This window comes from Podarcis liolepis, assembly GCF_965112155.1.
Source record: "Podarcis liolepis genome assembly, chromosome: 15".
Classification (NCBI taxonomy): domain Eukaryota; kingdom Metazoa; phylum Chordata; class Lepidosauria; order Squamata; family Lacertidae; genus Podarcis; species Podarcis liolepis.
Window position 1 is genome coordinate 18,467,513 of NC_139566.1, and position 25,545 is coordinate 18,493,057.

The 25,545-nt window shown below is 47.5% G+C and overlaps 1 protein-coding gene across 16 annotated transcripts in view; it reads right to left on the reverse strand.

Moving 5' to 3' along the window:
* Nucleotides 1-25,545, reverse strand: part of PC (pyruvate carboxylase) — a 259,664-nt gene that overhangs the window by 186,591 nt on the left and 47,528 nt on the right. For 15 of the 16 annotated variants that reach the window (XM_083478197.1, XM_083478194.1, XM_083478192.1 and 12 more), the window contains 6 exons: nucleotides 12,318-12,453; nucleotides 9,684-9,868; nucleotides 6,060-6,225; nucleotides 5,042-5,187; nucleotides 3,597-3,714; nucleotides 2,376-2,527 (listed from right to left, as the gene is read on the reverse strand). In XM_083478197.1, coding sequence (XP_083334323.1) covers nucleotides 2,376-2,527; nucleotides 3,597-3,714; nucleotides 5,042-5,187; nucleotides 6,060-6,225; nucleotides 9,684-9,868; nucleotides 12,318-12,453 — 903 coding nt within the window. Of the gene's footprint in view, nucleotides 1-2,375; nucleotides 2,528-3,596; nucleotides 3,715-5,041; nucleotides 5,188-6,059; nucleotides 6,226-9,683; nucleotides 9,869-12,317; nucleotides 12,454-18,143; nucleotides 18,227-25,545 lie in introns of those variants that run through there. The other variant, XM_083478186.1, reaches the window with a different exon arrangement.

A 25,545-nucleotide genomic window follows, 5' to 3' on the forward strand; every position in this document is an offset into this window, starting at 1 on the left:
ACATGGGGTGGCAGTGGCTCTCCGGGTTTTGGATGGTAGCATTCCTTCTTTTCATTGAAGCCAAAATATCATTTGGCTGGGAAAGATTTTCCTTAAGGACACCAGAGCAGTGGGAGAGAACAGTCCGAGGGCTGAGCACACACAGCGCTGACACGGAACAGAAACAGGGAGACGTGCTCACATCCCTGGCGTGGAGGGCAAGTTGTAAGGAAACCTGTGGCACAGATTGGGGAGAGGAGTCTACGGACGCACTTATATCCCCTTTAAGAGCCGCTGAATAGAGAGACTCCCAGGCAGCTTATTGGAGCTCCAAAGAGAGGTAGGTGTGTGTGTGTTACTTTGTTCTGGCATGAGCCACTGAACTCAATTCCCTGTGCTGCCGGTGTCCTAGTCAGGAGAGAGCAGAGGCCAAATCTTTGCTGGGAAATGGCACCTCCAGGGATGGGGCCATCACTTTGATGGAAAGCTCGGGAGCTCTTCTGCTCCACCTGGGAGGGGGCTTGTAAAAAGCTTCTATCGCAGGCACCAGTGATGTTCAGACAGCCGATTAGCTCCATATTCAGGGACTGATCCAAGCAGAAAAAGCTGGGAGGATGGAACCAATCTCACAGAATTGGATAGTTGGAGATGAACCCAGGGGTCATCTAGTCCAACTCACTAAAATGATGGAAAATGAAGGAATCGCACCTGAAGAAGCTGTGACAAAAGGCCTTGCCACCCCTGCTTAAAATCCCCCAGTGAAGGAGTCCACCACCTTTTGAGGGAGTCTGTTCTCTTCAGTTGTCTCTTTCCACCATCCCCTCTTTCTCCTCTGTGAATTACCATGGAGTTGGAGGACCAGACAGGCAATTGTGAACTAGGAAAAGAGGCAGACCTTCTCTTTTATGGATTATAGGGTGCAGCTGAAAGGCAACAGATCTGCCATCAGCGATTGGGAGAGAAGGACAGAGGCTAAAATTCCTGAATTCTCTTCCTAGTCTTCTTATCAATAGGTTCAGCGGTTGCAAAAGAGACCACACATGCCCCTTGTAGAAACAGGGTTCCTGCAGCTCTAGAGATTCAGGCAAGCATCTGTGCACCTAGATCCTGGGAGCCTTTGGGCGCTCAGGCTCAAATCCCAGCACAGCACAGCAGGGGTTGGCAGCATGACCAATACATCACATCTCCTCTTCTCCCTACTGTTTGGTAAAATGCATCTTTCAAAACCTATCCGTGCATCAACACTGGAATGATACTTCCAAGTTCATGGCTGCAATGCTTTCACAGCAAGGCAAGGCAATAGCATGGGTTTACCTCCCACAACCCAGGGAGGCCAGAGAGCCCTCCTCCTCTCTCCTCCCCCCTCTTCCCCTCCCCACATCCCTCTGGGGGCAGCTGCCAGATTCTCAGCTGCAGGCTTAGCAATTAATCCAGATGGTGCTGGATGGCAGCAGAGTCCCCATCGTCCCTCTGCAGATGAGCTGGCCAGCAGCGCAAATGCATGGCCCAGAGGTGGCACCTGGCCAAGAAGCCACTTTAGTTTGTCTCGCAAAAGCCCAGGCTGCCAGTCGAGAGCGAGTGATAGCAGGATCCCTCTCCCCCAGGACGCTGGTGCTTGTACACAGTGGCAGGCACCCAAACGCACGAAAGTGTATGGATCTACCTCCGAGGCCCTGCTCTGACTGGTGGCAGCTCTCTGGGGTCTCAGACAAAGGTCTTCCTCAACCCTGAGACCCTTTTTGACAAGCGATGCCAGAGATGGCTTCTGGAGACCTTTCTGTATGCCAAGCATGTCCCTTCCAGTAAGCCCTTTCCCTATTTTTTAGAACAGGATCAAAATTGGGGCTCTTCTCTCCCCACCATATACTGTCTGGATCAGACTTTTGACAACTGGGTGACCTCCAGATGTTTTGGACTACGACTTCCACTTGCCTCGGGCAGCACAGCCATTTTGGACTGCAACTCCTATCTGCCTCGGGCAGCCAGGCCATCTCAGACTACAACTCCCAGGAGTCCCAGGCAGTACATCCATAGGATGCTGAGGGTGATGAGAACGTAGCCATCCTAGCTGCAGCTGATGGGAGTTGTAGCCCGAGATGGTCAAAATGGAGGGCACTCTTGCCTGGATGCAGAGTTCCCAACAGAAAGCCAGTGGTGGTGTAGTGGTTAGAGAGTCGGACTAGGACCTGGGAGATGAGGATTCAAATCTCCACTCAGCCATTTAGCTTGCTGGGTTATACTGGTCTAGTCTCTCATCCTTGCCTACCTCACAGGGTTGTTGTGTGGATTAAATGGGGGGGGGGAGAACTATGTACGCCACCTTCGGCTCCTTGGAGAAAAAGTTGGAATATAAATGCAATAAACAAAGGAACATGGCTGTCCTCTGGAGCTCTCACCTGCTTTGCCAGCTTGACGGCATCGTTGGTGAGTTTGGAGCGCAGCTGGGAGTCGAGGTGGGCGGCAGGTGCAATCTCCACAACCTTCTGGTGCCGCCTCTGGATGGAGCAGTCTCTCTCGTACAGGTGCACCACATTCCCGTATTTGTCACCTGTCCAAGGGAGGAGCAGAGGGGAGGTTTTACTGGAAATCATGGTAGGTGGGTGGGGGTGTGCTACTCTTGTGCTCAGGTCCTGTTTGCTGGCTTCCCACTGGGGCATCTGGTTGGCCACTGTGAGAACAGGATGCTGTACCAGATAGGCCATTGGCCTGACCCAGCAGGGCTCTTCTGATATTCTTATGAATATAGCTTGCAAGCAAATTAATTGGTTGGATTAATCAAGTAAAAAAAAAAAGCAAGCCTGTAGACAGACTAACAAGGCACCGCTGAGTAATCAAGAAGCGCACTGTTTAATATTACCAATATTTATTTCACATTAATACAAGTACTAACCTTCCCTTCCTTTCTTCTCTCTCTCTCTCTCTCAAAGGAAAGAGTGCCCCTTCCAAGTTTGGCACCAGCTGGCACCATCTAATAACAAAACATTCAGCTCCCTTTGGACCTATTGTTTCATTAACGCCAATCAATTAATCACTTGATTAAAGTTCATGCAATTATGTGACTTCTTTAAATTGGGTGGCAGGCCTGTTTTTCACATATCTTCCTCTCTGGCCTAGTTCACACATCACTTTGACCATAGTTGAGCTATATGTAAGCTGATTTATGGTTTAAATGCGAAGGCACAGTGTTCTGGTGCTTTGGAGCTAAAATTATGGCCCTGGGTTCTGATATAACGCTTAGCCAGACCATGGCTTAACTACCAGCAGCAGGAGGAGCAGGAGAGGAGTGAAGGGCCCACAATTTTAGCCCCATAGCACCAGAACTCTCTATGTGTTCACCTTTAAACCAGAGTTTAGTTAACTGTGGTTTAAAGTGATGTGTGAACTAGGCTCCCCCCCTCTCTCTCTCACACACACACTTATTTATTGCCTTCAAGATGCTTTTGTCCTCCTTGAACCCTGAGAATGGGAACAGTTGGGAATAAATTCAGCAAGCTGAGCAGGAGTGTACTTACTTGCCCCAAACCCTCCGGACAAATTGTCTCCCTCCCTGCCTGTGGCACCAACATCCTTCATTGCCACCTCATTGCCAGCAGTTCACATAAGAAACACAAACATACCCAAGATCTGGACTTCGATGTGTCTTGGCTTCTCCACAAACTTCTCCACAAACAGAGCCCCATTCCCAAATGCGGACAGAGCCTCTGAAAAGGCCCGGGTGTAGTTTTCCTCCAGCTCCTGCAGGGAGAAGATGGTAATGGTGTTATCTGCAGTTAAAGTGAGTGGAAGGTGGGATGCTTTTGCTCCAACTGGCTGCCCAAGGCCCCAGAACGAAAGACGGAAGGATGGAAGGAAAGCTGAGGACTGTCACTGATGCCTCTTCTCAGACTTCCCCTGCCTTCTCAGCATCTCCCCTCTGATGAGAGATTCTGTAAGGCCCGTCCATTTCTTGCACACACCCTACCCCAGCCTCACCTCCACACACACACTTTTTATTCTTGCAAGCAAGCAATATGCTCAGGGTCCTTTGCAGGCTGGTGTTTTGGTTTTTTGTGGGACCATCCTGCAATATGCCATGGACGCATTAATATTGTACTTGTGGTGGATTTGTGCTGGGCCATCCAATGTCTCCCCAACACTATTGTCTTGGCTCCTGCTGCATGAAGGACTTGAATTTGGATCTTGTTTTCTACTATAGAAGAAAGCAAAGCAAGGAGCACCAGCCAGCGCAGGGCACGACTAGGTGAGCTAAAATGTTGATCCAACAGTTGACACGCCCCCCTGGGCTCCTGCTCTAAAGGAGAGGAATAGGCACAGCAGGGGGTTGGACTAGACAACGATTTGGAACCCTTCCAACTCTACAATTCTATGATTCGAAGCAGGATGCAACTTGGGGTTGTGCCTGCAAATGGGAACTTCACCCTGGGGACTGTTTGTGCTGGCGTCTCTGTGTCCTAGGTAAGAGAGGAGGTGACAGCGATGGATCAGAGCCAGACTGGGTGTTGGACGCTTCCCAGAAGGGCAGAGTCTCATCAGCAGTGACTGGCTTCAGAGACGGTGCCAGGGAGGGCGAGACAGGGAATGGCCAGCAAGGTAACAACCCACTGGGTCCCTCCCCAGAATCAGATTCCTTGCCTGTCAGTTGCCTCCTCTGACACTTCAGATGACCCTGGGATCCTGAGGCGGCTCTCCCATACCTGCTGAGTCCCTCCTCAGTCTCATCACTGGGCACCTCCTCAAATTCTCCCCACCCCTCGTGTCCCAATCGGACCATCCCCTCCAGGATGTTGTCTCAGTAGTCACTGCCCTCCGGAGGGGCACTTTTGCACTGCCAACTCAGGATGCTATGTAAACCGGAATGCTTGTGGTATAGAAAGTTGCAGGATTTCAAGAGAAAGCTCCTGAAGACACACCAAACAGGAAACAAAGCAATATGTCTGACCTGAAACTTTAACGGAGCCAGACACCTACCAACCCAGCCTCACCCACCCACCCACCCCCCAGTGGGAAGGGTGCAAGATCCCTGCCCCCGCAAGCCAAGGAGAAGCAAAGTAGCAGCCCTTACCTCATAGCTGCGCACAACTCTCATGCCCCGCCCTCCTCCGCCGTAGGCAGCTTTGAAAATGATGGGGAACCCGTAAGTCTTGGAGAACTCCTGAGCCTCGCTGAGCGAGGAAATGGGGGCGTCTGTCCCGGGAACCACAGGCACCCCTGGAGAGCAGAAGGGAAGAAGAGGAGACTGAAAGGCAATAGAAGATGGTGCAAGCTCGTCTTCTGCTCTTCCAGAGAATGAGGCCTGAACCTATGGATTCCAATTGAAAGGAGGGAGATTCTGGTGAAAGGTCAGAACTTTCTGGTGGTAAGAGCTGTTTGGCAGTGGAGCAGACAACCTCGGAACGTTGTGGACTCTCCTTCACTGGAAGCTTTTAAGCAGAGGCTAGATGGCATTCTGTTAGGGATTCTTTAGATAAGATTCCTGCATTGAAGGGGGTTGGACTTGATGACCCATGGTATTCCCTTCCAACTCTACAATTCTATTTTTCTCTCCCTACTGTACCCACTACCCCTGTTCCCCCCCTCTGCCTCCCCCCCCCCCGCAGGTCACATCTTTTGGGCAATTCCAGGTTTAAAGCAGGGCCTAAAAGCCAGGGATGTGCAAGTGCAATGGTTGTGCACCAGGACCAGCAACCTGGGAAGCATGGGGAATATCCTATCTCTAAAAAGAGGCAGGGACCACATTGCTTGCCTTGTGAAGTTTTGACGAAAGGCGGGATAAAAATAGAATTAAAAGCTTCTGCGCTTCGTGGTGGCATCTCTGTAACTCTCCCCAAATTTGCAATGGCTCTCCATACCCGCTCGCTTTTTCAGAAGCCTCCAGTTTCACGAAAGACCTGCTGCGTTAGGAGGCAGGGAAGAGGGGCAGAGGACACAAAGAACTGGAGCGGAGGGAACAGACCTAGCTCACAGACTGCTAGTGTTAGATGACTCTCGTCTGCTTTGATCCTGCCTTCTTATTGGCTAAGGAACTCTGTGCAAGTTGGGAGTCAGGCACGCCCTCGCTTGTCAGTCAACGTAATCCTTACCTGCGGAGATGGCGATGGCACGGGCCTCTACCTTGTCGCCCATCTTCTGCACCACTTCAGGAGAGGGCCCAATGAAACGCACGCCAGCCTCAATGCAGGCCTGGGCGAAGTCAGATCGCTCAGAGAGGAAGCCGTAGCCAGGGTGGACGGCATCCACTTCGTTCTCCTGCAGAAACACAGAGTTTGAAATTAAGCAGGGCTGTTGTGGGGATTATATAAGGAGGGGGGGAACTATATATGTCGCCTTGAGCTCCTTAGAGAAGGAAGGTGGGATATAAACGCAGCAAATAAAATCATCCTAGCTAGTAGCCATTGACAGCCCTCTCCTCCATGTATTTGTCTAATCCTCTTTCAGAGCCATCCATGGTGGTGGCCATCACTGCCTCCTGTGGGAGGGAAATCCATAGTTTATATATGCACTGCATGCAAAAGGACTTTCATTTACCTCTCTGGAGTCTTCTGACATTCAACTTCGACTTGCCCTTCTCTGATTCAGGGATGGGGAATCTGTGACTGTGACTCCCATCATCCCTGACCATTAACTGTGCTGGTTGGGGCTGATGGAAGTTGGAGTCCATCAGCATCTGGAATGCACTAGCCTAGGGCTCTCTCTTGCCCTCTCAATTCCTCCCTCTGCAAATTAGGAAGAATGCTATGGACCTATCTTGCTGGTGGCTTCACAGACAGACAAAAACTGATGCTGCGGTGGTGGCTGTTTCACATTGTGATTTTTATGGAACACTGCTGAAAACTTCTAATGTCAAGTTGCCTTGTGACAGCTGATCGTAGAAAGAAAGTGCATTAAGATGAGTGTTTGAATGCTTTATATATAGCTGCCATTATTATTACAAATTATTTGATCTCTTGATTGTGCTTCATTTTCACAACTTAGCTCAGCAAATTTGACTCTGACGACCATTAATTCGGGGGCACTGCAATGCTGGTTTTCAATTACGTTTCATTTTCATAATGCTTGCCAGCACAAAACCTCTCTGTGTGTGTCTCTCTCTCTCTCAGTGCTCGCATTAAGGACACAAAAAGAGCCTGCTGGCTCAGGCAAAGCATCCATTTCAGCATCTTGTCCTCATAGGCGGGTCAACCACATGCCCACTGGGGAGTCAGCAAGCAGGACCTGAGCACAAGGGGACTCTCCCCTCTTGTAGCTTCTAGCAACTGGTATTCAGAAGCATTAATGCTTCCAGCTGTGAAGGGCAAAGCATAACCATTATGGCTTGTAGTCACCCACAGACCTCTTCTCTATGAATTTGTCTAATCCTCTTTTAAAGCCAGGCAGTTTGGTGGCCATCACTGCCTCTTGTGGGAGGGAGTTCCCTCATTGTAGTTCTTTCTTTTATCTCTCCTGAATCTTCTGACATTCAGCTTCATTGGATGTCCACAAGTTTTAGCAGTATGAGATAAGAAGAAAAACTTTTCTCTATCAATTTTCTCCTTGCCATGCATAATTGTATAAGCTTCTATCAGGTCACCTCTTTCTCGCTTTTTCTCTAAACTAAAAAGTCCCAAGCACTGTAACTTTTCCTCAGTGTAACTCTATCCCCTCGATAATAATAATTTATTATTTATACCCTGCCCATCTGACTGGGTTTCCCCAGCCACTCTGAGTGGCTCCCAAACAGAATATTAAAAACACAATAAAACATCAAACATTAAAAACTTCCCTAAACAGGGTTGCCTTCTGATGTCTTCTAAAAGTCAGAGAGTTGTTTATTTCCTTGCTATCTGATGGGAGGGCGTTCAACAGGGCAGGCACCACTACTGAGAAGTCCCTCTGCCTGGTTCCCTGTAACCTCACTTCTCTCAGTGAGGGAACCTCCAGAAGGCCCTCAGAGCTGGACCTCAGCGTCCGGGCTGAATGATGGGGGTGGAGGCGCTCCTTCAGGTATACTGGGCTGAGGCCATTTCGAGCCTTGATCATTCTGGCTGCCCTTTTCTGAATTGTTTCCAACTCAACAATATTCCTTTTGAAGTAAAGTGACCACAGCTGCACACAGTATTCCAAATGGCTAGTAGCAATTCATAGCCTTCTTCTCTATGAATCTGTCCAATCCTATTTTTAAGTCATCCAAGTTGGTAACCATCACTGCCTACTGCAGACGTGAGTTCCACAGTTTAACTATGCGCTGCGTGAAGGACTTTCTCTGATAATAATAATAATAATAATAATAATAATAATAATAATAATAATAAAATTTTATTTATATCCCGCCCTTCCTGGCCAAATCTGGGCTCAGAGCAACTAACAACAAGTAAAAATAGCACAGTGTACATAAAATCACACAGTCAATTAATTAAAATACATTCTAAAATCAATTCAGAATCAAATTAATGGCAACCATTGGGCTAGAGTTCTATGAGGATTACAGAAAGAGAGAGAGGGTCAGACTGTGCCTTGGCCAAAGGCCTGGCGGAACAGCTCCATCTTGCAGGCCCTAAGGAAAGATGTCAAGTCCTGCAGGGCCCTAGTATCTTGTGACAGAGCGTTCCACCAGATGACCGAAAAAGCCCTGGCTCTGGTCGAGGCCAGCCTAACCTCCCTGTGGCCCAAGATCTCCAAGATGTTTTTATTTGAAGACCGTAAGGTCCTCCGTGGGACATACCAGGAGAGGCAGTCCTGTAGGTACGAGGGTCCTAGGCTGTATAGGGCTTTAAAGGTTAAAACCAGCACCTTAAACCTGATCCTGTACTCCACCGGGAGCCAGTGCAGCTGGCATAGCACCGGGTGAATGTGATCCTGTGGCGAGGACCTCGTAGAGTGTCTCGCCGCAGCATTCTGCACCCGCTAGAGTTTCTGGGTCAGTCCAAGGGCAGCTCCACATAGAGTGAGTTACAATAATCAAGCCTGGAGGTGACCGTCGCGTGGATCACAGTGGCTAGGTCAGGGCAAGAGAGGTAAGGAGCCAACTGCTTATCTGTACTGAACCTTTCAGCACTCGGCTTCTCCCACATGGGCACAATGGAAGACTTAACCTACACCGAGGCGGAGGGGCCCACCACTCACAGCCACCCCAAACTCCCCCGCTGCCTATCAAATAAAGTGCCTACAGGTCCTGCAACTGTTTCAGCGTCAACGAGGCTGCGCTGCAGCTGCACTGCTAATGGCAAACCCTGTGGATTCCAGGCCTCCTCCAACATTCGCTCCTTGTTAGCGGAGCATTTCCTTTGCCAGCTTTAACTGTGCACATGAAAAGCGAGAGGACAAAGGCAGGTTGTCACTTTGGCAGCTAAATCCAGAACTTCTCTTCCAACTGGGGAAACCTCAAAGTGAGTTAATAAAGCACTTGTGAATGAGAGCCAAGGAAGGTGGCTCTTCCTAAGAATTTACGCAACCTCCCCCCCCCCTTCCTTGGCACTGTCAATCATGGGGACTGGGGAGGGGGAACTTCTGGGTCATGTTTTCTTGTTAGCTAGAGCAGAGTATAGGTCCATGTGCCAAAGAGATGAAGGTCTGGGGAAGAGGCAGCAGCTGAGAACTGGGGGGGGGGGGATGCTTGTTTAAGCAGGTGAGAACACACAGAGACCACCAGCTTCCTTTATAGGTTCAGCCCTCCTGGCCTCCCCATAGCTCATTCCACTCACGGCAGTGAGAGCCAGTGTCCTTCTTACCTTGGCAACTTGAATGATGTCCGGAATGTGCAGGTAGGCCTGGACAGGGGGGAGCCCCCGGCCAATGAGGTAAGCTTCATCTGCTTTCTGTCGGTGCATCTGCCCTGTGTCCTGCTCCGAATACACGGCCACCGTCCGGATGCCTAGCTCAGTGCATGCTCGGAACACCCGGATCGCAATCTCCCCTGGAAAACACAAATGTTGAGTGCCCACGAAAATGGGGAGAGGAGGGCTGCAATGTGGAAGCAGCTACACCATTTGATCAACTCAGCACATACCTCAGTTGATCGATCAATCAGGTGATTTTATTATTAAGTTAATTTTAGCAGCCAGGAGAACTGCAGGTATCAAGCATCAGCCTATATTATTATTATTATTATTATTATTATTATTATTATTATTATTATTATTATTTTATGCAGCAGCAAAAAAGGCTAATGCTATTCTATCAACAGAAGTCTAGTGTCCAGGATCTAGAGAATTAATAGTGTTGCTCTGCTCTGCCTTGGTCAGACCCCACCGTTTAAGCGGGATATTGTCAAGCTGGAACGTGCGCAGAGGAGGGTGAGAAAGATGATCAAGGGTCTGGAAATCAAGCCTTATGAGAAACAGTTAAGGGTGTTGGTTATCCTTGGCCTGGAGTACAGGTGATAGGATAGTCTCCTCCAAACACCAAAAGGGCTGCCACGTAGAAGATGGAGCAAGCTTTTTTTCTGTAGCCCCAGAGGGAAGAGAGATTCAGACTAGACCTTTGAAAGAAATTTCTGATGGTAAGAGCTGTTTTGACAGTGGAATGGACTCCCTCAGAAAATGGTGGACTTTCATTCATTGGAGGGTTTTATAAAGGGGTTAAATGCGGAAAAATGGGATGGTTATAGAAGATATGTTCAAAAATACAATTCGAGTGACAAAGGAAGTAAAAGGAGGTGGATAACAATTAAGGATTTATTATGTTTTCTGAATGTATTGGAAAATTTATATAGAAAGGTTTATTGTTTTGTGTACATTCAATTGTAAGATAAAACATATGCGAAGGGACTTGCAAGTCAAAATTGAAGAAAAGATTCTGAAAGACAAAAGGAGGGGAAATATTTATTTTCATTATTATCATTATTATTTGTGTGTGTGTTTTGTATGGAATGTTTGGGAGGAAATAAGATGGTAAATAACAAATAACATACAAAATATTGATGTATGTAATTTTTATTTCTCAATTATATTTTGTGGTAGTATGGTTGTAATGTTTTTTTGTAACATAAAATCATTTAATAAAAATTATTTTAAAAATATATATAAAAAGGGGTTAGATGACCATCTGTCAGGGATTCTCTAGTTTCAAGTACCAGGGGGTTGGACTAGATGACCCCTTGTGTCCCTTCTAACGCTACAGTTCTATTATTGCTGTTATTGCTATTATTTAAAGCATTTACATCCCACCTTTCTATGAAGTAGGGATTCGAGGCAGCTTACAACATTTAAAACATCATAAAACACAAAATAATAAAAACAAACTTAAAAACAATAATTAAGATAAGCCAAAACACCTTTAGAGCCAGTAATTAAAATATAGTTTGCCCTGATGACAACCTAGTAATTAGCATTGCCTGCACCTTAATTTTCAAATGTCCTGAAGGAGATGTACCCTTTTTCTCTCACACACAATGAAATGCCTCTTCCAAGATTATTTTATATATTATTTATTATCTCTATAATTCATATACTGCCCTGATGTCAGGGTTTAATCAGTGTTCAAGGCTGGCATCGGTTTGCAGGGTTTGGTGCATAACCCTGGGAACATGCAAGAACCAGCATTCCTGTCATGGCCCTAGGGATGTGGCTGGGGATTTGGAGGGAGGGAGGGCCAGCCTCAGTCATATCAAGCCAACCAGAAGCACATCTGTAAGAGGAACCATTGTGCTGAGAGCCAGTGTGGTGTAGTGGTTAAGAGCGGTAGACTCGTAATCTGGTGAACCGGGTTCGCTTCCCTGCTCCTCCACATGCAGCTACTGGGTGACCTTGGGCTAGTCACACTTCTCTGAAGTCTCTCAGCCTCACTCACCTCACAGAGTGTTTGTTGTGGGGGAGGAAGGGAAAGGAGAATGTTAGCCGCTTTGAGACTCCTTAGGGTAGTGATAAAGTGGGATATCAAATCCAAACTCTTCTCTTCTTCTCCTCTGTAACCTGAGGATGCTGTACTGACCTAATAGAACCACAACCTCTTCACGGTCAGTGAGTGCTGAAGCAGGTTGCCCCCCACTTTAAACGGAAGAAGCTCCTCCCACAGAAGGAGCAGCTAGCAACGAGCTAGTGCTGCAGCTCAGTCTGAAGATGACTGCTACTGAAACAGCACTGGAGCTCCACTCTTATGGAGTCTCCAGCCTTGGCTGTGCACAGAGGTGGCCATGGTGCCACTGGGTCTGGCCTCTGTGTTGCTGATGTCTCTGATCTGGAATGACAAAGGGGCCAAGGAACTAGACAGAGACTTATAGGTGAATGTTATGGCTCCTTTTGGGGAGAGGTGTCTTCTGGACATCAAAAGGGGGAGGGTAGCACAGATCCTAATGGGGAATGAGAATGGCTTAGCACAGAAGTCATGGTCCCCAACAGCTTCCGCCCACCAAAGCCCCAGCTCACCTCTGTTGGCCACCATCACCTTCTTAATGGGCTTGTATTCCATGCGCTGGGTGCTGTGGAAAGCAGCAGGGCATAGCGAGAGCCGCTTGAGGGCCAAGAAGGCCACCCCTCCCTTGGCAAAACGCAGCTGCAACATCTGCGGACAAAAAGGGATGGATCAGCAGGCTTAGCTTTAAGGCATTCTCACAACCACTGATGTGCACAGGACAGGACACTGACCCTTCAAGTAGGACCATGAAGCACAAATTTGACACAGACCCACACAGAGCTTGTGGCATCAATGGCAGCAGCCCCTGGACTCAAAGAGGGACCTGGCTGAGCAGCCCCCCCCCCAAGCAACTGCCCAGTCTTCACCCATCAAGGCCCCCCCCCCGCAACTAGCAGTAGTCAAAACTGCCTTATTCCTTCCAGAAAAGTTAAACAATGCAATAGTTCTCCAGGTGGCAGTTAAAGGCAGAAAGAAGCTGGGTAATGCACTCCAGTACACTTGAGCGCTGTTCACTGCACTCTAAATCACTTCCAAACATGCAGAGATCTCAGGTTGATGGGATAAAGAGTTAAAATGGCACTCGGAGGGGCCTTCACGGCAACGTGGAGTCAAGATGGGCTTTAAGTGGTGCAAGCATCCAGTGATCTTTTCCTTAACCTCAACGAGGGAAATGGATAGTTGACACTTTTTTACTGTCTTGAACATACAAAGCCACTTCTCCTATAGACAGCTTTCTCAGTTATTTGGATGCCTTTAAAAGGGGGCTAGACATATTCATGGAGGGCAAAGCTACTTGTCAATGTACCTCTGAAGGGCTGTCACATGGGAGATGGATGTGTTTTCTGTGGCTCCAGAGGGAAGGACCCGAACCAATGGATTCAAATGACAAGAGAGGAGATGCCGACTGAACATTAGAAAGATCTTTCTGAGAGTAAGAGCTTTTGGACAGTGGAATGGCCCCCCTCAGAAGGTGGCAGGTTCTCCTTCATTGGGGGTTTTTAGGCAGCAGTTCCATGGTCACCTCTCATAGATTCTTTAGTGAAGCACTAAGAAAGATACTGATGCAATAAAATTTATAACTCAGTTTATAGAGCATGAGACTCTTAATCTCAGGGTTGCGGGTTCAAGCCGTATGTTGGGCAAAAGATTTCTGCATTGCAGGGGGTTGGACTAGATGACCCTTGTGATCCCTTCCAAATCTACGATTCCAATTCAAAATAGTAAAAATTGTGCATTGTTTCAAAATCCCAATTAAAACTGTTCAGTTTAATTAATTCAATAAAACTGAACTCGAGCCAGTGACACCAGATACTGCATGAAAAATACTTTAAAGCATTCTTACTAATGAAAATGTAAGGGTGAAGAAAATTTATAGGATTAAGTATTTCTATATAAGTGTTCAACAAACATGCACAAACATCCATCTATCACAAATGTAATGCAGCTAATTGATCAGAAAATCAATAGCTATTACCAATAATTGTGACAGCTCAGAATTGTAAATACAAACAAACATGACCAAAGGGAATAGCTTTGAAAGCAATGGGAGAAGCAGAATTTCAAATACAAAGGCAGGAAGGTGTTTCGCTCTAGCTCTCGCCTGGTCAATCATAAATAAGCGATTAACATGCTCAGAGCCCCCCCCCCCACCTCCAGTGCCCCCCTGCCACCCTCTTGCCTCTTATCCCACAGCCCACTTTGGGTACCACTGTTTCAGACCACCGCTCCCATCAGCCCCAGGCTTGATGGTCCAAAGTATTCAGAGCGCAAGACCTTGGGGAAGGCTTCCTTCGATACCTGGAGTCAGCTCTCGCTGCAACCTCCCCCCCCCCCCAAAAAAAAAACCAAGCTCAGCAGGCGGGCTCCCTTGTGACTTGGTTTTAGGATGATGATCCTCCTCCCTCCCTTTTCTCTTTTTTCTAAGAAGGCTAATAACTTTTTTAACGGCTCCCTCACTCCCCAAGACAGCCTGGGGGACTTTTTGTCTGTTGCCACGCAGTGTGCTATAGCAGCTAAACGGGGATATAGTAAAGACATCAGCAGTTTAACAGTAGATTTATTTTTATACCTCCGAAAATCAATAGCAGCTCCAGCACTCAAGACCCAAAATTAGCATGCAGGTGATGGCGGCCGTCCCTCCTGTCCCCAAAGTCCTTGGAAGGAAAACAGCCACTCAGGCTAGGTGGAGAAAAAGAGCTGGGGGGGGGCATGGTTTTTTTCCTATAGGAGAGCAATGGTTTTATTGAGTCTATATTTATTTGACTTACAGTCGATCCACTTTAACCCAAAGGGTCATGGCATGTCATAGCAATCCATAACTCCGGTGCATGTTGTTCATTTCCTCAAGATACAGATCCTCCTGAAACTTGCCAGAGGTAATCCTAAAACAATGGGAAAGTAGGCAAGGGCTGGGAAAATGACCAGTGTCTGAAACTCCCATTGTTCTAGGTGCATTTTGCGACAGGGAATTTCATTAGTGTGAGCAGTTTCTGAGCTCTGGGCGCAGTATTGCGCCTGAGATTTCAGATTAAAACTGCAGAGTGGAAAGAAAGGAGGAGCTTTTTCTGTCTCCCCATTTCTAGCTACTCTCTGAAGACTGGAGAAGAGACTCTCTTAAGAATATGGATGGGCAGGGGAAGGACTAGAGAATGTGAAAAATGAACATAATATTTTAGCTGCAGTTCATTCATTTTCAGCTTTGTATTCTTGTTATTTAAAAAAGCGCGCCTAGACATTCCGTTGTTGCACCCATAACCTAGGCTTAAGCTCCTAGCTTTCATATCTCAGTTTCTAACACTGAAAATGACGTGTAAGGTTGGGGATGGGTCACATCTAGGAACAGAAGAAGAACCTGGTTGCTGGATCAGGCCACACACTCATCTAGTCCAGCATCCTGTTCTCTCAGTGGTCAAACATGTATCTATAAGAAGCCTGCAAGCAGGACCAGAGGGCAAAAACACTCTCCCGTATTTAGAAACATTTGCTGCCTCTTGACAGTGGAGATAGGGCACACCCACCAAGACTAGTAGCCATCAATAGGCTTTTCCTCTGCCATGGACTGGTTGGGCACAGAGGAATGGTGGAAGGAACCCACTGGGAAACCACCAAAGGAAGAAGGTTCAGAGCACGGGGAATGGTGGTGGGACAACAATGAGTCGAAAGAGGCAGAAGAGGGAAAAGACTGGGAAGAGAAGGTGTCAAAAGCTGAAAAACTAACAGGGCTTAGTGAGCTGGGAGAGTCAATGGCAGAGAGAATCAGAGGCAGAAGCTGAAGAAGGAGAAGGGGAAGAGGGAGGCAGAGATGAGTCAGGCTGGTGAAGAGTCACAGGTGTCTCCCCCTTCCCCTGTGTCCCAGAACCAGAAGAGGCATGAAAATGGTGGAGGAGAGGTTGGCTGCACGCAGATGCAGGCTCTGATGGCTGGGGGAAAGCCCTGGGGAGGAGGGGACTAGTTTTTATGGAGTAAGACCACAGAGAATGAGCTGCTCTGCTCATTAGGCCTGACACTCAACCAAGAGTTAACTCCAACTTTCAGCTGTGAATGACTGACTGGCACGCTGCTGTGACAATCTTGATGAATTTGTCTAATCAATTTTTAAAGCCATCCTAGTTGGTGGGCATTCTGTGTTCTGTGAGAGCGAGCGCCACAGTTTAATTCTGCACTGCCCTACCTGGAGATGCCCGGGATCAAACTTGTGACATTCTGCATGCAAAGCACGTGCTCTACCATTGAGCCATGGCACTTTAATGGGTTTCAGCACATCTCATATGACCGAAGGGAGCGTTGAGGTTGGAAAAGAGCTTGTTGTGGGGGAGCAACCAAATCTCCCCCAAATCTGCCCAGAGCAACAGACCCCTCAGGCCCCCCCACTATGCCAGTGATTCAAATCCCCACTTAGCCATGACGTTCACTGTGACCTTGGGCCAGTCACAACCTCTCAGTCTCACCTACCTCACAGGGTTGTTGTAAGGATAGCAAAGAGGAGGAGAACCATGTGAAAACCAGGCAATAACCTGGAGATCCTCTAGGTGAGATACAAATGTAATCAATCAATCAATCAATCAATCAACTAGTTCAATACTGTCAACAGTGACTGCCAACAGCTCTCCAGGGTTTCAGGCAGGGGGTTTCTCTCCTGCCCAGCCTGGAGACACCTGGGATTGAATCTGTGACCTTTAGCATGCAAGCAGATGCTCTGCCACTGAGCTAGTGGTCTGATCCAGCAGCCAGGCTTTTCCAACGCCAGGCAAACCTCAGATGCCAGAGGGGTGGCTGGATAAGGTCCCACTTAGTCAGAAGGCTGGACTTGAGCTCCACTCCCCATGACTAGCAGGAGCAGAGTTGTGCAGAGAGGCTCAATTTGCATAATTTATGCATACTAAAACATTAAGGTTCCGCCGGCACATAATTTTTACAGCCCCCGCAGACACATAGCCCCCAACTACACACGGAGTGGGCGGAACAGGACGAACTCAGGGAGGGAAGGCAGCCAGCGTGCAAATCTAACTGAGCTCCACGGGCACGCTTGTTTGCGGTGATTCATTGGAACCGCAGTTTTCGGGATTTCCAAACTACCTGGAAGCCAAGGCGTTTAAACAAAAGCAAATTCAAGCCTCTCTGCCCCCTCCTTCCCAACACCACACCGCAAGCCGTGTGTCTAATGTGCCATTTGGAGACCGAGGGACCCGTCTCCTCGCAGTCAAAGCGATGGCGGCACGTCCTGCTCGGCTCTTAACACATCCGTCTGCCATCCCCTAAACCCTCTCCTCTTATGCACGCGCAATTGAACAGAACACAGCTTCCATTTAGAAACCCTCTTTCCTGGCTGTTGTCCTGCCCCTTGGTGACAGTGGTGGCTGTGGAAGGGACTTGTCTGTACATGCCAATGAGCTGATTAGAAGCACAACAGGGGAGTAGAGGGCGAGGGAAGCAGGCCCCTGGGCCAGCCCTGCCGCATATAACCCCACTGCTGGCTGGATGACTGTTTGCAGTACAGCCCACCACCCTCCAAATTAACCATCCAGGTCTGTTCTGATCTCTGCCAGTCACTCTCTGGCAAATTAGAACTAGGGCGCTTGCAGGTCCCAGCTGCCACGATAAGGAAAGCCACACCACCGCAAGGCTGTATAAAGGCTACCTGCCTGAGCGTGTCGCTTTAAGGGTCTGCGGCGGAGCTGAGCAGGTGCTCTGGCTTACATAGGTTGGGCTGCAGTTCCCGGACAGATGCTTCCAAATGACCAGCATTAGCAAACTGGCCATTCTGCTAAATCTGCTCCAAGCAAGGCTCTCCTGCTCACAAGGAGGGATGGGGAGGGCAAGGGGAAGCAAAAAATGTAGCATGCGCTCTGGTCTGCAGGATGGGGAGAAAGAGAAAGGTACAGCTAGTTAGCAGCCCAGGGTAATGATATTCTGCAGGAAAATAAAGAAAGGATTGGAGGCAGGATTATTTCACAAAGAAAAAGAATCCAGACCTTTGTTTGTGCAGGAAACCAACTTAACTGCAGCAGAAAGTGGCTGCTGAGTGATGCCAACGATTTTACAACTTATAAAGTCACTCTCTATGATCTTGGCAGCTAGGAAGATAAGGACAAAGAATTTAGATAAGTTAGCCGTTAATTGTAAAGAGGACTTGGAGATCTAATTCACACAATCCATATGCGACTCCCCTCTATTTTATCTGTCCTTGTAAGAAAGGTTTCTGTTAGATTCGGTTGTGGTTTTGTTGTATATTTAGTTATGGATGATGTCACGGCCACTGGCTAGCACAATGGAAGTTTGATTTGAAAAATAATTCCACACTATGAATTTTAAAAATGCGTATGTTAGAGCTGAGGCACCTTCTCCCAAATGCCTCCCTCAGGCAATATTCTGGGTGCCATGTCAAAGGACGGAAAAGCAGTCAAGAGCAGAGAGAGAAAGCAGCACTGCTTCACTTGCCCTCAGTGACATCAGCATGCAGTCATCAGACAGGCTGCGCTTTACTGTGACATCATCCCAAGGGCATCCTGGTTGGCAGTGAACCTCATAGAATCATAGAATTGTAGAGTTGGAAGGGTCATCTAGTCCAACCCCTTGCCATGCAGTAATCTTTTGCCCAAGACCCTGAGAGTGAGTGTCTCATGGTCTACCAACTGAGCTATCCCAGCAATAAAGTTGGCTATGATAGCAAAAACCCTGGTGGCTGTGCTCTACCTCCACAGTCGGAGGTGGTATGTTGTTGAGAATCAGTTACAAGAAACCGCAGGAGAGGGAGACTTGCTGTGGCACTAAGGCCTGGCACATGGACATCTTGTTGGCCACTGTGAGAACAGGATGCTGGACTAGAAGGAGCACTGACCTAACCCAGCAGGCTCCTCTTAGGAGAACAGATCTCCTGGGTGAGCACCACTGAAACGGGAACTTGCCAAAGGCAGGCCCTCATTTATTTTGGGATGACTATCCTAATGGATCATGGCTGGGGAGAAGTTTCTCTTGAGCTGCGCCCACTCAGCGGCCAAGAGGTCTTGGGGCCAGGCATGCTGCCATCAATGCTCCCAGTTTCCTTGAGCCATATGCTGAATAGCAACACTATCTGATCCAACCTTCAGAAGATAGATGATTGTTTTGTATTGGCTGGACACTGAGAGAAAAGGATGCTGGGATAGATGGGCCCCTGGCCTGATCCAACAGCCAGACTCCTCTTACATTTTTATGTTGTGATAGGGTGTTCCCCAACTTGGTGCCCTCCCAATGTTGCTGCATCACAACTCCCACTGTCCCTATCCACAGATCTTACTGGCTAGGACTGGTAATCAGAGTCCAGCAACATCTGGAGAGTCCCAGGATGGGGGACACTGATGTACATCATTGTCATCGCAACAACATCCTGTTTATCGCATGTTTTAGTAATAGCTGTAACTATTCCCAGGGTGTAAAACAACCCTGCTTTTAAAAAAGAATTGGTGATAGTAAAACAGCAGGAGACAGGGGTCCCAAAAATAATAATCACCATTTGCAGCGTTTATGCGTGTGTTTGTGGGACAAAATACTACAGATCCCCCCCAAAGCCACTGCTTTTGCTTCCCAAATCGTTGTCTATTTGATGCATAAGCAACCATCAATTCTGAAAATGCCCCCTTTCCCCTCCCTCTATTTTTCTTGCATGTATATAATTATTATTAGGTTATAAGCCTCCATACTATCCACCTGTAATTTATTTATTTATTAGTTATAGTGGAACACTGGGCCTAAAAATGAAATGGAGAGGAAGTGCTTCTTCATGCAGTGCTCAGTTAAACTATGGGACTCAATTCCAACAGGAGGCAGTGATGGCCACCAAGTTGGACTGTTTTAAAAGAGGATGGGGCAAATGCATGAAGAGGGTTGTCGATGGCTAGTAGCCATTTTGGCCATGCTGTTGCACTTCAGTTGGAGGCAGCAATGATGCTGGATACCAGCTCCTGGAAACTACAGGAGGGGAGAGGGCTCTTGTGCTCCAATCCTGCTTGTGAGTTTCCCACAGGCATCTGGTTGGCCCCTGTGAGAATAAGACACTGGACTATATGAGTCCCCTTTGACCTGATTCATCAGGCTCATCTTATGTTCTTGGGGTGGAGATCAATAATGTCAGCTGATCCAGCTTAAGGTGGTCACGCACAGGAGGAGGAAGAAGAAAGGAGGGCTCTTCTCCCTTCCACAAAGGGAAATTTTTAACAGGCTTTGTTCCTGAAGGTCTCTGAAAGAGCAAATAAATCTTGCACAAGCCAAGTACACAACCTTCCAAATTCTGCAACAGATTTCAAAACTTACCCTTTTCTCCATTTGGCCCCAAACCAGAAAAACGGCATCACTTAAACCCTTCTGAACCTTTCTCATTTACAAGAAAGGACTAAGTGATAAGCTACAGAAAGAGGGCTCTCCCCACCTCCTGGAGAAGCACAACCCTGCTTGGTTTGTCCCATATAACTGGGTTCAAGGAAGGAGGACAAAAGGGTTGCTTAATGCCAAAGAAGCCTTGGAGCAAACTCGGGAGTTGGGTCAGCTTCTTCACAGGGCCAGCCCTGCCCTGAGACAGGGTGAAGCTGTGGCCTCAGATGGCAGATACTGAGAGTCGGGGTGTGGATAGAGCTGTGTATGCCTGTTCCGAACCTTCCTAAGCTAGGCCACATGTACACCATACATTTAAAGCACCATGACAGCACTTTGAGCAGTCACAGCTACCCCCAAGAATTCTGGGAACTGTTTGTTAAGGGTGCTGAGCGTTGTACGAAGACCTCTATTTACACACACACACACGGCTACAATTATAAAATCATAGAATTGTAGAGTTGGAAGGTGCTCCAAGGATAACCTAGTCCAACACCCTGCAATGCAGAAAACTCTACTAAAACATCCATGATGTTGCATGACCAACTCTGTGTCCACAGACTTTTAGCATGTCACTGCAAACAGCTATTAAAATGCAAGAATTCTTCATGTGTCATCACCCTTTTGTATTACTCCTTTCACCTGTGGCATTATCAGCAGCAGCAGCTTCCCATGAGCACAATTATGTGGCAAGAATGTCAGGGATGGCTGTGAAAAGGAGGCCTTAATCTGTAGCGTCTCCTTGAACTTATTCTGTGAGAAGCATGAAGAAGCTGTTCAAAGGCTGCCTGTTTTCAACAGCACAAAAAAGCCGCTCTGTAGAGGTCCTGTGTTTATCAGGCAACATTCATTCCGCCAGATCACCTCCGTTTTCCCAAAGTGATTTTCATTCCTCTTCACAGGGGACTCCAGGAACTGTGGCAGCAGGAGGGGAATAGGGGTCTCCTAGCAACTCTCAGCACCCTTAACAGGATTCAGCTCCAGAATCCTTTGGGGGAAGCCGGGACTCTTCAAAGCGGTATGACAGCTCTTCAAATATGTGGTGTGAATGTGGTCACTGTCTCCTGCCCTCTGGTGTATTGGAGGAAGCTGAAGTAACATCCACCTGCCAGCCTGGCCATCTTCCATCCCTGTAATGGGGAAAGTCGCCATCTTATCCTTGGCCTCAGGCGGCATAATTTCTTGGGCCATCCCTGCACAGATGACTTGTCCCACAGAACAAAAAGCTGACAAAGAGAATTGACGTTTTCTTCAATGAGCTACCAAGACGTTATCTTCTGGAAGCAAGCTTTGCCATCACAAATAGCCCTTATCCTTCCTGCCCGCCCACCTACCACACAACCAAAATATGTTTAACAACGTCAGTAAAAATACAAAAGAAGAAGAAGAAACTCCACAGAGGATTCAACGTGCTAGAAATAGATGTTCTGAGGCATGTTTTGCCTTGCAATTATTATTCTAGCATAATAATTATCATCCAGCTGGGAATCAGGCAAGTGGGATGACACCTCAATACAAAGGCAATTGGAAATGGCTACATGCCAACATGGCCAAGGTTTGAGGAACTAACATAAGGCCCAGCAGGACCCAAGCACAAGAGCTCTCTCCCCAATTGAGGGTTTCAGATTCAAAAGGATTACTGCCTCTAACCATGGAAACAGAGCAGAGCCACTGTGCCTTGTAGCCATTGATGGCCTTCTCTAACATGAATTTGTCTAATCCTATTTTAAAACCACCCAAGTTGGTGGCCATCACTGCCTCCTGTGGGAGCGAGTGAAGGACTTTCTTTTACCTACCCTGAATCTTCCAACATGCAGTTTCATTGCACATCCCTAAGTTTCAGCGTGATGTCAGAGGGAGAACTTCTCTCTATCCGCTTCCTCTGTGCCAGGCATTATTTTGCAAACTTCCACCACATCACCTCTTACTCTCCTTTTCTCTAAACTGAGAAGTCCCAAATGCTACAACTTTTCGGCATAGGAGAGTCACTCCACCTGCTTGATCATTTCGGTTGCCTTTTTCTGAACCTTTTCTGAATACATGGACTACAAATCTAAATAACAAATGCAGTTTTGTCTCCTGCAGTCTGAAGCAGGGTAGCCCTCTCTACTGCCTTGTCCTGCAAAACATGCAGGCACAGGGACAGTCAACAAGTGAATAGCACACACGTTTCAGGTTTATGTACTGTACAAAGTGGCACACTTTGATCTTACAGCCTCAGCTTGTGGGCAGCCAATAACATGAGGATCACAATATTGGCTTAAGAGCCAACAGCATCACTTAGGAGATGACAAACTACGTCAGCTGCCAAAACAGGAGTTTGGGAGATATATCAAGGTACTGTGCTTTGCCCCACATGACCTTATGCAATACACCATTGCCAGCCTGGTGCTCTCCAGTTGTTTTGGACTACAATTCCCATCAGCCCTGGGCCAGCATGGCCATTTTGGACTCCAGCTCCCATCAGCCCCAGGCAACAGGGCTGCCCATATTGGCGTAACAGGAGAGGAGTATGGACACACAGGAAAAATTTAACAAGAAAAATGATACATCTCAGCTACAAGCAAAATAATTTATGCATGAAAGATGAGGGGCACTTTTTTAGAGCAAACAGAGAAGATTCAAAACACAACTCTTCCAAGGTTCTTTGTTGTTTTGTTTTTTGAAAAAAGCTAGGTGGAAACGGAGCCAAGGGATAGTGCAGGGTCAGCTGGCGTAATACTATCAAAAGTCCCTCCAGCTGGAATCTCATTAGGTGATCCTCGACAAGGCCCCCTTCTTTCTCAGCCTCAACTCCTCCATCTGCAGTATGGGAATAAACTTGCTGACCTCCTCTGCACGGTCAGCATAACAATTGCTAAGAAAAAACAGCTGAAGAGTGTAAGAAGATCATTGCTGTATCAGGCCAAAGACCGATCCTAGCCCAGCATCCTCTTCCTAAAGTGGCCAAGCAGATGCCTCAGCTGGGAAGCCTGCAAGCAGGACTGGAGTCCAAGAGTATTCTCCCCACCTGTGATTCCCAGCAACTGATATTCAGAGGCACGCTGACTCCCAACAGTAGAGGCAGAACGTACCCACTGTGGCTTGCAACCCTGGATAGCCTTCCATTCCATGCATTTGTCCAATCTTATTTAAAGCCTCCCACAGTCAAAGGCAGCAATGCATCTGAATAGCATCTGATGGAAACCACAGAAGGGGAGATTTGCTCTTGCTCTCAGGTCCTGCTTGTGAGTTTCCCATTGGGGCATCTGGTTGTCCCCTGCGAGAAGAGGATGCTGGATTAGATGAAACAGCCATTGGCCTGATCCAGCAGGCTCTTCTTACCTTCTTATGTTCCAGGCAGGATGCAAAAACAGCAGTGACAAAAACAGCACATCCCTTATACAAGATAAGTGGGATCCCTTCCTCCTTTGATGCAGAGGGTATTTTTTAGAGACGCGTGCCCTCCTACCCACACAGATCCTCCCAGATGCTTCTAACACCTTTCTGATTGAGTCAGAAACAGAAAGAGAGAGAGCACGACTTAAAACTTCAAACAAAACAATTATCCAGGTTATGTGTAAAGTCACTCAGCAGCTGCAGCAGCAGCAACCCCCCACCCCCGCAAATCTCTCTTCAAGAAGACAATATTGCTCCAAGCTTTCTCCTGTCCCACTTTGGCACGTTCTAAGCTGAAAAAACTGAAGCGCTGGTCCATTTATGGATCAGAAGAGGGACTTGGGAGGATAACACCACTGATAGCAATGGCTCATTTTTCTCATGGCAGGGTACCCAGCCTTCCTTGACGCAGCCCCCATCTGCACTATATATTTAAAGCAGTATCATGCCACTTTCAACAGTCACAGCTTCTCCCAAAGAATTCTGTGTACTGTAGTTTGTTAAGTGTGCTGTGAGTTGTTAGGAGGCCCCAATTCCCACTACAGAGCTACAGTTTAACTACCTATCCCTCTTCACAGGGAACTCTGGGAACTGTAGCTCTCAGAGGTGAATAGGGATCTTCTAGCAACTCTCAGCAAACTACAAACCTACAATGCCATGGCTGTTTAAAGTTGTATGATACTGCTTTAAATGTATAGTGCAGATGAGGCCTCCATCTCCCATCAGCCCCCAGCCAGAATGGGCAATGGTCGGAGATAATGGAATTTGGAGTTCAACAACATCTGGAGGGCATCACAATATGCAATCCCCAAGCACTATAATATTGAGCAAGGAAGATAGCTGTCTGACCCATTATGTTGGCTAAACAGAACCTACGTGGCCAGGGGCACTATGCCTCAGGGGCCTGGGGAGAAACAAGAAGGAATGGTCATGCATCCTTGCTGTGGCTCATGAGCTTCTCAAAAATATCTACTTGCCCTTGTTGGAAATCCTGACTCATACAAAGGTCAGAGTGAATGCATGGGAAATTGCTCTAAAACTGTCTAAATCAGGAATAATCAGCGGGAGCTGCAACAAAAGGTTGCTGCATCATTCTGTGGGTCACTGAGCATGCTCAGTTATCACCGGATTGCTGTTGGCTTCCCTCCCTGCTTAGGGATTTTCCCCCTACCCCACCCACATACCTCTAGTACTTCTGATAATCCTGGGGTTCCCCCAAGCTTCCCAATACTTACTTGTGCATGTGTTGTTGTTTTTTGTTTTGACCATATAAGCACCCACACTCACAGAATCATAGAATTTGTAGACTTAGAAGAGACCTAAAGAGTCATCTAGCCCAACCCCTCGAAATACAGGAATCACAGTTCCAGCTGTGGACTTCAGAAACACAGGAAAGGGTGACAGGTAAATGCAAATTCTGCAGTAAATCTCAGAATACTCAGTGTTAGGGATGCAGAACTGGTGGGGGGACTGTTACCCCCATATGCTGTTTATGGGGTTTCCCAGAGGCATCTGACTAGTTAGAATTCTGGACCCGTCCAGCATGGCAGCTCTTAAGAACACGAGAGGCTTGGACTGAGATTTGGGTGGCCCTGGGTAACTGCTTCTCTCATCTGATTATAATTGCAAAACACCTCAAGGGCCTCTGGCAAAATTATTTCTTCTAAAAGTAACTAAATCACAGCCAACTTTCATGAAAAAGGTATGACCTCTTGCGGGGGGGGGCACTTCCACTAAGCTGGTGGCCAAATTGCATCTCTTCAGGGGGTTTTTTTGGTCCAACTCCCATTCAGCATAAGTTGGCTGAACACAGGGAACCCTTCACAGAGCAGCTTTGCATCTTATCAAACCAACGCAGAACTTCATAAAAGATTATGAGTGACGCAGAGACCAAAGAAAGAGTAATGATTCGTTTATTCTCTCGAAGATTCAGGGTAACCCAGCCAAAGGGAACCATGATTGGCAGGGTATTCAGGACAGATAAAAGCTTAAGTATTTATTCACATAATGCATAAT